The sequence below is a fragment of the Rhinatrema bivittatum genome, chromosome 5, assembly GCF_901001135.1.
Source record: "Rhinatrema bivittatum chromosome 5, aRhiBiv1.1, whole genome shotgun sequence".
Classification (NCBI taxonomy): domain Eukaryota; kingdom Metazoa; phylum Chordata; class Amphibia; order Gymnophiona; family Rhinatrematidae; genus Rhinatrema; species Rhinatrema bivittatum.
Window position 1 is genome coordinate 210,107,406 of NC_042619.1, and position 12,536 is coordinate 210,119,941.

At 44.7% G+C, this 12,536-nt stretch overlaps 1 protein-coding gene across 1 annotated transcript in view; it reads right to left on the minus strand.

The window, feature by feature from the left end:
• CFAP47 (cilia and flagella associated protein 47) overlaps positions 1-12,536 on the minus strand; it is a 1,765,744-nt gene that overhangs the window by 61,414 nt on the left and 1,691,794 nt on the right. Inside the window, exon 63 of the mRNA XM_029603108.1 lies at positions 1,105-1,273. Within this exon, the coding sequence (XP_029458968.1) occupies positions 1,105-1,273 (169 nt within the window). The remainder of the gene's footprint in view (positions 1-1,104; positions 1,274-12,536) is intronic.

Sequence of the window (12,536 nt, forward strand, 5' to 3'; positions counted from 1 at the left end):
GTTCTCTTACCTATGCTTTCTGGGGTTGCCCTATTATCGCTCATTTCTGGAATAAGATATTGTCTTATATTAATCATCTGATAGGCTGTGATTTGCTGTTGCAGCCCGCAATATTATTATTTGAAGTGTGTTTATCCACATATATTAGGAAGGCGGGTGAGAGGCTTCTCGTGTAGAAATTAGTAGCTCAAGGGAAGCGTTCAATTTTGTTGGTTTGGAGGGAAGATAAACTTCAGTCCTACTGGCAATGGCACAATGCTGTTCATAAAATGATATATATGGAGTCCTTGGCGGCTCACTCGTCTTTTAGATCCATGATCAGATTTTTGGGAATATGGGATCTGTATATCCAAAGTCTTTCAAGTAGAGCTAGGAACCTAATTTTGAATAATTTGTAGACAGCGTTGGTTACTCACATACTAGGAGACAGATTTACGGGAGGGGGAGGTTCGGTATTGGAGGAGCGGGATGGGTTGGGGTTTTTAAGCAGGGTCAGACATGCAAGATTACAGGTGTCTGAATAATTTGGTGAAATTATTAATTGTAAAATGTAGGGGGGGGGGGGTATGTTATTTGGGATGAAGAAGGAAATGAAGCCTATATCAACAACAGTAGGGCCAGACGTTTTCTTACATCAGTTAGATAGAACAGAAATGCTACTCTGATTTCTATTGTGTACGATTCTTTGTTTTGTAACAATTTATGATGTGTTCCTTTTCCTGGATCTGTTTCTATTGTTGATATTAATAAAATATATTTAAACATAATACCCTGTATTGGTTTTCGTGTTACAGTGATAGGGGGGTCTATAGAAGAGGCTTTTTGGATAGCATAGGGTGCACTAGTTTGTTGGGCACATACATGAAGATGACTGCCACTGCTGTAGCACCCACTGCTCACTGGAAAAGACAGCGCTCAGGGATCTTCTCAGAGAAGACATTGCTCTAGCGAGGGTTCCCTGTACTGCTGGGCATTCCATCTGGGGATGGAGTTTACATAGAGAAAAAATGGGGGAAAAACAAAAATGAAAAAAATCTTCCCAACTAACGCCTCTAGAGTCAAACCCTAAAATTATGCGTATATATTTGCTTGCCAAAGACCAACCTGTATTACTAATGTTGCTCTATGCTTTTTGCTGTATATGCTTGGTTTGAATCCAACGGTGATCATGGTTCCAAAAGTACCCAATGGAAGAAGTTCTCCTGTTTGCGGGGATACAGCAAACTCAAGGTCGCTACCTGGTAAAAAGTAGGCATTGAATAATTCCGGATACCTACAGAAAGATGTAGAAATCAAATTAGTAGGTGATATAATAAATAACTAAGATTCATCATTTTGCTACAAATTTCATGAGAATAGTGACCATGATTAAAAAAAGGGGTGTGGTTAGGGTAATTTTCAAGATACTGCAGCTAGGTCGAGAGTGCATTAAGCTAGGTTGAGAGTACATTGTAGAAATCTCATCTTTGTGTACCTGTTATCACTCCAAATCACATTAAATCTTTACTGATGCCGACTGTGCTGTTCGTACCTCTGACTGTGCCTGTAAAACTGCCCGAAAACCTAGTCCACCACCAAAACCTCACCCTGAGTTCAGTATGGCCCCTCTTACAGTGGAATAAAAAGTTGACTAATAAGTGTACCTCCCCAGAGGTACTCTCTCTTTCTCTCTCTCTCCCCCCCCTTCCCTCCCCCTCTTCAAAATGTAATTTGTGATATTTTTCACAAATTCTGTTTTAGGCATAATGCCAGAAAAAAAACATTGTAGATATTTTCCATGTTAAATAGTGCGATAGCGTACGTTATTATCGCATGCAATGCCTAACACCCCTCATTTTCATAAACTCCGCCAAAACTCCTCCCTTTTTACTACATTTTTAAAATTTGCATACACATATTACGATGCATTATCACAAGCACTATGGCGTTATCGCGGTTGTTAAGGCCCGAATGGCCATGATAATGGCATAATGCAATTTGATGAAACACCCTGTAAATGTGATAAAACATTTATAAGTTGCCTAAGTTAAACAATGCTATAGGTGGCATACATCAATGTAAAAATTCAAAATATAATAGTAAAAAAACAAACTAAAAAAATACAACAAATATGACAAAAACATGAACAAAACTACATATCAGCCAAATGGTCCTACCTGAAGACAGAAATCTGAAAAAAATCCTAAAACAAGAGCCAAAAAGCTCAGAAACTCATATGAAACCCCTCCTCCCAAGAGAGACAGAGGTTAAAGAGCATGCTAACATTTAAGTGAACTACAGCAGAGAAAAAAAGATGATAATGCAGCTATGTAATATGAGCCGCCAGCCCAAGAAAACCCATAATGAGATTGAAAAAGGTTGCCAGACCCTTTTCTGAGAAGGTGCTTAAATAACCATTGAATAGATGAGTCAGAGACTCAGGAAGAGGAATTTGCATGTCACAGCCCCCTGGACCACTGTTGGCAAATTACAGTGAAATATCACTTTAAAATCAGATATAACTATGACTGGAAAAGTCCTACATTGGAGAATTCTGAATGAGAGAAGGATTTGTGAGAAAAAGATTCTGAAAAAACAGTCCTAGGAAGCGAACAGATTCTCACTCCTGACTAACAAAGGGAGTCAGACTCTTGGGTACCCAATTCTCAGATAGCAGAAAAAAAAAGCCAGGTAGGATGGAAGGGTGTGCACAGATTCTTTTTGTATGGTCCTGCCTGAGGCTTGGTCTTTTGGCTGAGAGAAGGTGACCCATCCCGGCTGGGTAATAGTGAATGTCTGGCCATGAGCTTTGCAGAGCTAAATTCACTAAAACCTGAAACTGCGAGGGCCTGAATCACTGAATGCTAAATAACCCACGTGCTTAGTGGAGCTGTAAATCCAAGCCAGAAAAAGCCCTCCTACCATGGGAGTGGCACTGAAGGACAGTGGCAGATAGGGAGGTGCCCCTGGGCTCCCCTTCAGCAAGGGGACACCAGAGGCATATTGACTGGTCCCCCAGGAGGAAGATGCCCCAGTGGCAGATTGAGCAGTCCCCCATACAGAAGGGGACCCCAGAGACAGATTGGTAGGTGAACCTGGGTCCCCTGTGAGCATGAGGACCCCAGCGGCAGATCAAATAGTCCCCTAAGAGGAAAGGGACCCCAGCAGCAGATCGGTAGGTGACCCTGGGCCCCCTGTGAGCATGAGGACCCCAGCGGCAGATCAAATAGTCCCCTAAGAGGAAAGGGACCCCAGCAGCAGATCGGTAGGTGACCCTGGGTCCCCTGTGAGCATGAGGACCCCAGCGGCAGATCAAATAGTCCCCTAAGAGGAAAGGGGACCCCAGCAGCAGATCTGTCGTTGACCTGGGTCCCCACTGAGCAAGAGAACTCCAGCGGCAGATTGAGCAGTCCCCCCAGGAGGGTGTGGACCCCAGCAGCATTCCAGGAGGTGGCATTGGGTCCCCCAGGAGGGTGTGGTCCCCAGTAGCATTCCAGGAGGTGGCATTGGGTCCACAAGGAGGGTGTGGACCCCAGCGACCAACTTGGTGACAGAGTCAGAACCCCAGGAGGGCATGGACCCCAGCATTGGCAAGGACCTTTCAGCAGCGTGGAAGCAGCACTGAGATGGCAGTAGTTGAGATACAACAGACCCCCCAGGCCAACACTGCCCACCAGCCCAATTGCATATTTTCATATGGATGAGAAATGGGAAAAGGGGGGAGGATAAGAATAACACTTGATTAAACAGAATCTTAAGAGGTCCCTTCTATTTTATATAATGTGGTATACCTGGGGGCCGACAACCCCAAATTGCCAAATATTAAATGTTCTTGCTGTCTTGTAGAAATGTGTATAGTTGCGTGTCCTGAGACTACTAATCATGATTAGATAAGTGTTCTATCTGACATCCTATTAGCAATGTACATAGTCATGTAGAAAGCAAATGTTGCTTACCTGTAACAGGTGTTCTCACAGGACAGCAGGATGTTAGTCCTCACATATGGGTGACGTCAGTGGACGGAGCCCTGTTACAGAAAACTTTTCTGTCAAAGTTTCTATAATGCTTTGACTGACACTGGCACACTGAGTGCACTGAGCATGCTCAGGCTGCAATTATCCCTGTGACTACAGGTGTCTCCCCTCAGTCTCATCTTATAGCAAAAAGCACAAGTGAAACTAAAATAATAAAACGTATGTAGACCCAACACCGCGGGGCGGTGGGTGGGTTTCGTGAGGACTAACATCCTGCTGTCCTGTGAGAACACCTGTTACAGGTAAGCAACATTTGTTTTCTCACAGGACAAAGAGGATGGTAGTCCTCACATATGAGTGAGTACCGAGCTGAGGATGCCTGAGAGTGCACCATATGCACCCAAAGACGTGCAAAAGGCACAACGACGGGGGTGGAATTTGGTAAGGAGGGCATCCTGAAACCCTTAATGGGTTGGTGGAAGGATGTTGGGTAGTTAAACCAAAAAGAATATGAGTAGACGGATTGGCCAAATATGGAAGCATGCCGGCCAGTCTTATCTAAGGAATAATGGGCTGCAAAGGTATGGAGAGAGCTCCAGGTCGCAGCCTTACAAATATGTACAAGCGGCACCGGCCGAAGGTCAGCTATTGAGGCTGGTACGGCCCTAACAGAGTGTGCTTACACACGGTGTTGTAGTGAAATGCCTGCTTGTTGGTAGGAAAAAGATACAGACCGTCAATTAGGAGGAAAAGGTCTGTTTGCCCACTGGAACTCGCAGCTTGGCTTTTGCCACAGAAGGAAAGAGTTAGGTGTAATTCCTATGGAGTGTAGCGCGGTCTAGATAGAATGCAAGTGCACTTTTACAGTCCAAGGAGTGGAAAACCCTCTCGCTCTGGTGAGAGAGAGGTGTTGGTAAAAATTGGGCAGAGTATATTCTGAGTAAGGTGAGATGCTGCGTCTACCTTAAGAAGGATATGAAGTTGAATACGTAAGACCACTCGGTCACGGAGGAATGCAGGCTCGGGTGAGTATGTAACAAGGTGTGGAACTCACTGACCCTGTTGGCAGAAGTGATGACTACAAGGGAAAGAATTTCCCATGCCAGACTGTTAAGTGAGAGGAATGGAAAGGCTCGATCGGGGGACATATGAGTCTTGTAAGCACTAAATATAGGCCCCATTCCGTAACCAGTAAAAATAGAGGCGGCTTAATCAGTGGATAACCCATGGAAAGCTGACTCAGAAGGGGTTTAACCGTTAATCGGGTATCCCCACTCCCAAGTGGTACGCCAATTGGAACCGAGGTGTACCCATGTGGAGGATGTCTGGGGAGCAGAATCCGAGGGAGTTAAGAGGAAAGAGTGGTGTAGAAAAAAAAGGGGGTAATACCCTTTTGTATGCGCCGTGTGGTAAATCATGCCATTTGGAATGGGAAGATTTATGTGTGGAAGGTTTTTGTGATGCTACCAGTACCTGAGAACATCAGTGAGTCCATGATATGAGACTGACCTGTGAGAAGGCGAATTGGTTACTGGTGTGATAGATTGAGAAGTATGGGAAAGCATACTGGTCTTGGCCAAGACGTGGGTCTGAGAAACAGTGAACCCCGTCCTGGTGCAGCATAATAAGAGCGCTGGCTATGAGAGGCATCGAAAGAGACACATATAAGAGGCCTTTGTTGCAGCAAAGGCATCCATGGGAAAGCATTCAAGACATGTGTAGGGAGTAGAATCTGTCCAGCGTATGGTTTGATTCAGACGCAGAGGGCAAGGTCAGTTGACCTCAGCGCTAGAAGATTTTTCTCACTACACATGTAGTCTGAGACCATCCGAGAGGATGGAAACCTATATGGAGAAGCTCTGCTAGTGCGTTCAGTAAGTCTGTTAGATAAAAGGCCCGGGGATGCATGGCGTGAGTAAGGGCCAAGTGTAGAGCTGCGCAGCTTCCTAGCAGAGCAGCTAAGAGGTTGTGCGTGCTTGTGTGTTGGAAATACCACATTGTCACTATGCTGTCTGTCTGTATGCACATGTTGCAGAGGCAGTATTGTAAGGCATAAAGGCATAACTCATGGCTCGAAGCTCCAGGAAGTTGATGTGAAACTCTGCATGGTGCGGAATAGACGCATATTGGGTTGAGAAGATGTTAGTTCGAACTCTGCAACCCTGAGTAAATGCGAGCATGAGCAGGACCAGCCTAGGTTTTGGTTCTAGATCTGCAATATGGATCAGGGACAAAAGCAGTTGAACAGCTTAGATCCACTGATAATTGAAATTTCACTGAATCTTACTCATATGTATGTGTGGGGGCTATGTATGTGTGGTTACATGTCTGTGTGTGTGGGGGGGGGGGGCAGAGGGAGGAATATAAGGATGTATGTGTGTATGCCTGTTGGGGATAGGAGACAGGAGTGTATGTATATGCACACCTTTTATTTATTTATTTATTTATTTATTTAACAGTTTTATATACCGACCTTCATAGTAAATAACCATATCGGATCGGTTTACAATTAACAAGAAAAAAAAACAAAAAACTGGGGTAACTATTCAAGTAAACGAAAGATAAACAGTAAGTAGGAATGAGTCAAAGTTACAATCAACAGGGAAGAGAACTTGGAAGCTTGCAACAAGCTGGAAAGAAGATAAGGCAGGAAATAAATATGAAGTGATGCCATAGGGCGTACGGGTTAAAGCTTAATGGTGCTTTAACCTGGGAGAGTCAGAGTCCATTCGTGAGTATAATAGGAGGAAGGAGTATAATTAGGAGGAAGGAGGCAAGACTGTGTGTTTGCGTGTGCTTTTTGAGGGTAGGGAGGGAAGAGTGTGTGCCTGTTGGGGGGAAGGAGACGGAAATGTGTGTGTGTACATGGCTGTTGGTGGGGATTGGCCACTGTTGGAAACAGGATGCTGGGCTTGATGGACCCTTGGTCTGACCCAGTATGGCATGTTCTTATGTTCTTATAGCAAATCTGGACCTATGAGTAAAGTGCATGGTGAAAAAATCCCGTGGCCTAGCAATGAAAGAATTGAGGGGCTGAGGTTATGTTGTATGCGTGCAGAGACATATAGGAATTTGTCAGAATGTCTGCGTGGTTATTGAACAGGAAGTTCGTTGCGACTGTAGTGTCCAGAACTGTTCCATATGGGATTTATGGTAGTTAACAGCAATCCCAGGTAGTAGATTTATAGTGAGTCATAAAGAAGATAGAGCTCCTTGTTTGGATTGATTGCTGTTATGTAGCTGTCCATGCAAGGAAAAGCGTGAATGATGTTTTACTCCATAGAGAAACAGCAGTCACTGCTAGCGATTTAATGAAATACTCAAGTTGCTGAAGCTGGAGCAACTGGCAGAGCTTGGGATTGTAATATTGTTGACTCACCATGAAGCACATAGAAAGATTAGAGGAGAGAGGCAACCTACTTACTGCGGTATGGAAGTATGGTGGTGAGAGACACCATTTTACCTGTCCCTTCTGAAGAAAGTTGATATTTCTGAGGTCCAGGATGGGCGGAGAGTAACTACTTTCTGTTGAAAGAAAGAATAGTGAGATTAAAACTCCCCCCCCCCCTGCGATTTGTAGCGTCCAGGGGACTGTACCCTGAACTTTGGTAACAAGTGGAGTGGTGGCTCTGATATCCGGCAAGTTGAGAGACCAGGAGGTGTCCAACTGGCGGGGCTGATGTAATCTGGATATCATGTAATCTCCCACGGGAGCGTGAGCGGTAAAGGTTTTACCCGCATTTCTGTGTGCTGTACAAGAAAATGTCGAGACCTGTCGCCAGGCCTCGAGGTGGATTTGCAATTGAGGCAGTGTTTGCTGGATCTTGTGTTTATCAGATCAGCAACTGCATCTAGGATTTCAGTCCTTAATTAGGAACCAGAAGCCAGAGTATTAATCAGTACAGAGTCCCGTTGCTGACAACGGGAGGATGTCCTGATGCAATCCGAAATGATTGGTAGAGAGGTTCTCTTGGTATTGTGTCTGACATAGCTGGCAATAGCGATATGTGACACTAATACGGTTTTTGGAAGACAAGACAACCTAGAACCTTTCGAACCGTATGGCCCGATTTAGAGAACAGGTCTCAATAGGATTGTCGCTGAAGTGGGATTAGAGTAACTACCATCCGTCATGGATCGCAGAAGGACAAGCTGGTGAAGATTGATGGCTCCGTGAATTTCAGGAGGCATCGAGGGACAGCCTGAAGGTCGTAAACGTCCGATTCAACTCTGTAACCTGGTATGGTAGCGCAGGTACAGAGGAGACAGGCTGAGCGTGTCTGGCGCTACCACAGTAATTTGTGGAGGGTCAGAACCCTGCACTGGTGTCGGTGGGGAACGCCTCGGGTACAGGGGAGCCATTTTGACTCATGAACCCAGCCCTCTTTGCAGTGGCTCGATATATTTTGACGCCAGTACAGAATTCCTCGGAACTCGGTCCGGTCATTCTGGAGCACCGAGGACTGCCAGCACTGTAAGGAATAGTGGCGGTGGCAGTAGCGATGTTGCTCAGCCTGGGCATTCTCCAGCACTGAGTAGGATAGCACTGATGTCTTGGATGGCGTCGGTGGCGGACGGTCACCGTGCCGGTGACAATGAGTGCCACGGTGCTTGGCCCGGTCTTTCCCCAGCACCGAGGTGGATGCCCTCGCTGTCTTGGATGGTGAATGATGACTGACTGTCAGCATGCCTGCACTGCTCCTGGCACTATGTAGTGTCGTAGGCTGATACGGGGCTTTAGTTAAGAACCCAAAGCATGGAGCACTGTGTTTAGGTGAGGGCATTGCGTGTAGGTGCTACGTCAGTATTGACGGTATCGATGGCGGCATAGAAGTGGCCTCGAGGGTATCGTCAAAAATATAGATGAAAAAACGTCAATGGCCCGGGCAGAGCAACGATAACAGTGATGGAGGCACCGACTGCATCGGCGTAGGTATCGATGGAAATGATGTGGCATCAAAGAATCGAATAGACATCGATTGCATTGGGAAATTGATACCGGCATCGATGGAATCAATGGCTGCATTGATAGGAACGATGAGGACACCGATGGAAACGATGTAGGCGTCGACGGCATTGATGGATGGAGATGGGCATCGACAGCATCGATGGCACCGACATAGGCATCAATGGAATCGATGGCACCAACCCGGGCATCGACGGCATCGATCCAGGCATCGATGGCATCGATGGAATCGACGATGGCATCGATGGAACTGACCTGGACATCGATGGAATCGACAATGGCATCGATAGAACCGACCTGGGCATCGATGGCACCAAAGGAATCGACCTGGGTATCGATGGAACTGACCCGGGCATCGATGGCATCGACACAGGCATCAATGGCATCAACCCAGGTTTCGATGGCACCAACGACACCAAGGTATGCATCGATGGCATCCACCCAGGCATTGATGACATCGATGGAAAAATCAGCACCATGGATGAAAACATTGATGGCTCTGAAAGAATTGATGCGGGGATCGATGGCATCGACGGACCACGGGGAGAGGGGTGTCGATGGCATCGAAGAAGGCAGGACGGCCTGGATGTGGGTACCGACGGTGCAATGGAGGCATTGACTGCACGAAGGTACCGAGGTATGAATTCCACAGAGGCCCTGGCAGCAACAGTAACCGTGGAAGTCCCTATCCCACTAGCACTAATAACCAGGCAGAGAGTCACAGGAGGACACTCGCAGGCTATGTGGGGCTAACTGTGAAAACATTGGGAGAGAGAAGGCCGCAATTCGGTTGGTAGGCCGGGGAAACCGTAGTGAGGTGACAGGAACCGACCGAAAAATAGGGCATAGTACTCACCGAGCATCGATTAAATGTATGCGAAGGGAGACCCATGCAGGGAAAAAGTGTTTGTGAAGTAAAAGTTTAAGTGTTTCCATGAGGAAAAATTATGAGATTTTCTCACAGAGCTCCTAACCGCTATGATTACTGCAGAGCGGAAAAAAGAAGACTGAGGGGAGACACCTGTGGTCACAGGGATAATTGCAGGCTGAGCATTCTCAGTGCACTCAGTGTGCCAGTGTCAGTCAAAGCTTTATAGAAACTTTGACAGAAGCATTTTCCGTAACAGGGCTCTGTCCACTGACGTCACCCATATGTGAGGACTACCATCCTGCTTGTCCTGTGGGAAATATATATACTTTAAAAGTTTAATAAACCTGTATATATTTGTATATACTGCCAGCGTTGTTCACAGTCCCATTTGTATTCCTGGGGTGAAGCGAGGGAAATCCCACCAACTAACACCTTCTTCCCCAGGTGGAGGCACTAGGTGCCAAGAACATGAGGACCGATGTTGTCTGCTCTAGGGGGGCTTCAGCCAGGCTGGTCACAGACCCAGGAACATCACATGAGGTAAGCAGTCAAGGGGGCATTACACATACATAATATGAATCTGGAATTCTCTGGGCACTTAATTTGACGATTTGGAGCAAAGAATGAAAAGGCTCTTCTTGTAGTATTCATATAATTAACATATGAGAGAGAAGGCATGTAGAATAAGCCATACTGGTCTAGCTGGAATATATATTTTCCAGCTTGTTCTGTGAATATTTAGACAAAGCCCTGAAAATCAGAGAAAGAACCTTGACATCAGTGCTTGCCACAATGGGTAAACAGTGCAACTGATAGAGAACAAGCAAGATGTGATCATGAAATTTCAGCCCTACAAAAATAAGTGCTGCTGTGTTCTGCACACATTGCCATCTGCACAGTTGTTTTTTTATGCAAGCCCAAAGGGAGTTACCAAGGCATGGATTACTGTCGCAAAGTGTTTTGGATACAATTTTATTTCTTAAGATCTAAAGTTCGATTATAAGAATTCTGCCACCTTCATGCTATTTATGCAACACTCACAGGCCGATGCGATAAGACACCTGTTAAAATGGGTGCTCATACTGAGCACCCCTTTTCCTAACACACACACACAGCCACATGCCCTGGGCGCCTGATGTAGTATTTAAATGAGGGGCTGCATAAAAAAAGGATGCACTAGGGAAAAATTGTGCGTGCTCAGTGCTCAAATGCATCAGGTGTCCACAATTGCAACAGACACTCAATACAATTGTCCCTTTTATCCTGCTTCTGGCCGATTTTGCTGAGGTTGCTAAAGACACCCATAGCTAAACGCCTCTTGATATGGGCATCTAAATTGTGCATCTAGAATTATTTTTTTTTAATCAAGCTAATATACATTTATTTTTCAACACCTCAAGTAGTAAATTTAATTGTCACAATGATACTAAGTAGGAGAACCACAGAGGACTGTATTTTTTAATTTCTCATGAACTCTTGACTCACACATTAACTTTACGCCACCTCTGGGGCTGGAGTTAAATTTGCTGCATTAAAAAATGTGCGTAGGGTGCCCAGCGATTTTCTGTATCAGAGGTAACGGCTAATGATCTCATCTACATGGAATTTACATGTGATGAGCGCTATCAGCTACGCATTTGTTTGGGTGCATGTTTTGGAAGTACAGATCTCCATATGGCATGAGGTGCTAGTCTAGAGCATCCAAAATGTGCGTCCAACCACGCGTAAACCTGTGCGCTAGGCTGGGTGCACTATATTGCATCAGCCCCTCAAAGAGGCTGAAGATTTAAAGGGAGAAGAACTTAGCACAGTCCACTTCACTTGATACAATGGGAAACAGTATGTGTTATTTGCAATAGCACACAATATTATCTGCTTTAGCACACAAAGCGGACTTTTTAAAGTTTTTCTCCTTTTTAAATACTAAAATGTTTTGCAAAGTTTTATGTGTGCAAACGTTTAGTTTAATTTACAGTTAATGAGTGCAAAGCAGCTCATTAGCAATTAGCATGTAGGAAAATCACATGCAAAATTTTCTTTGCAAAGCAGATGTTGCAAAACATGTCTACACTTCAATTAGATATAATTATTTCTTTTGCAAAATTTCCTGAAGAAAACCTCTGCATGCTATTTTTCTGCAAGGTTTATCTGCATATGTTCCAGTAGAAAAGCTCTGCACACTATTTCACAAACTGTATGTAAAGTTTTTCTCAGTGTAGTACATTTGTCTCAAAAATGTATAAGAAAGCCTTTCAGATTCTAGGACAGACAGCACTTGGATAGATTCAGCAGTAAGAGTTAGAAAATTTAACGGCATATTTGCATACTGTTATATTGTGGATTTCTGGTAACCAGAATGCTCCTGGAGAAAAATGGAATCTTTGTGGGCTGTGATAACTTTTAAAGAACCAACAAGAAAGATGTCATAGTACATGAGCTTTTCATATTAGAAAGGTCCCTTCTTTGGGCATGTCATGTAGTTGTATCATACTTTATATGCAAAAAAGCCAATTTCAATCTTGTAGAATTCATACATGAATTTTAAATTTATATTCTGCCTTTCAGTCACTTCAAAGTAGATTATATTCAGGTACTGTAGGTATTTCCCTGTTCCCAGAGGGCAAGGCTGATGGAGTGACAGTGGGGGGATTCGCACACAGCTTTTCCCTATGTACTAATGATGTTCCCATATGTAGCTTTTTCATGAGCTTTAATTCCCTACTGATTAAATATATGCATGAAAGGA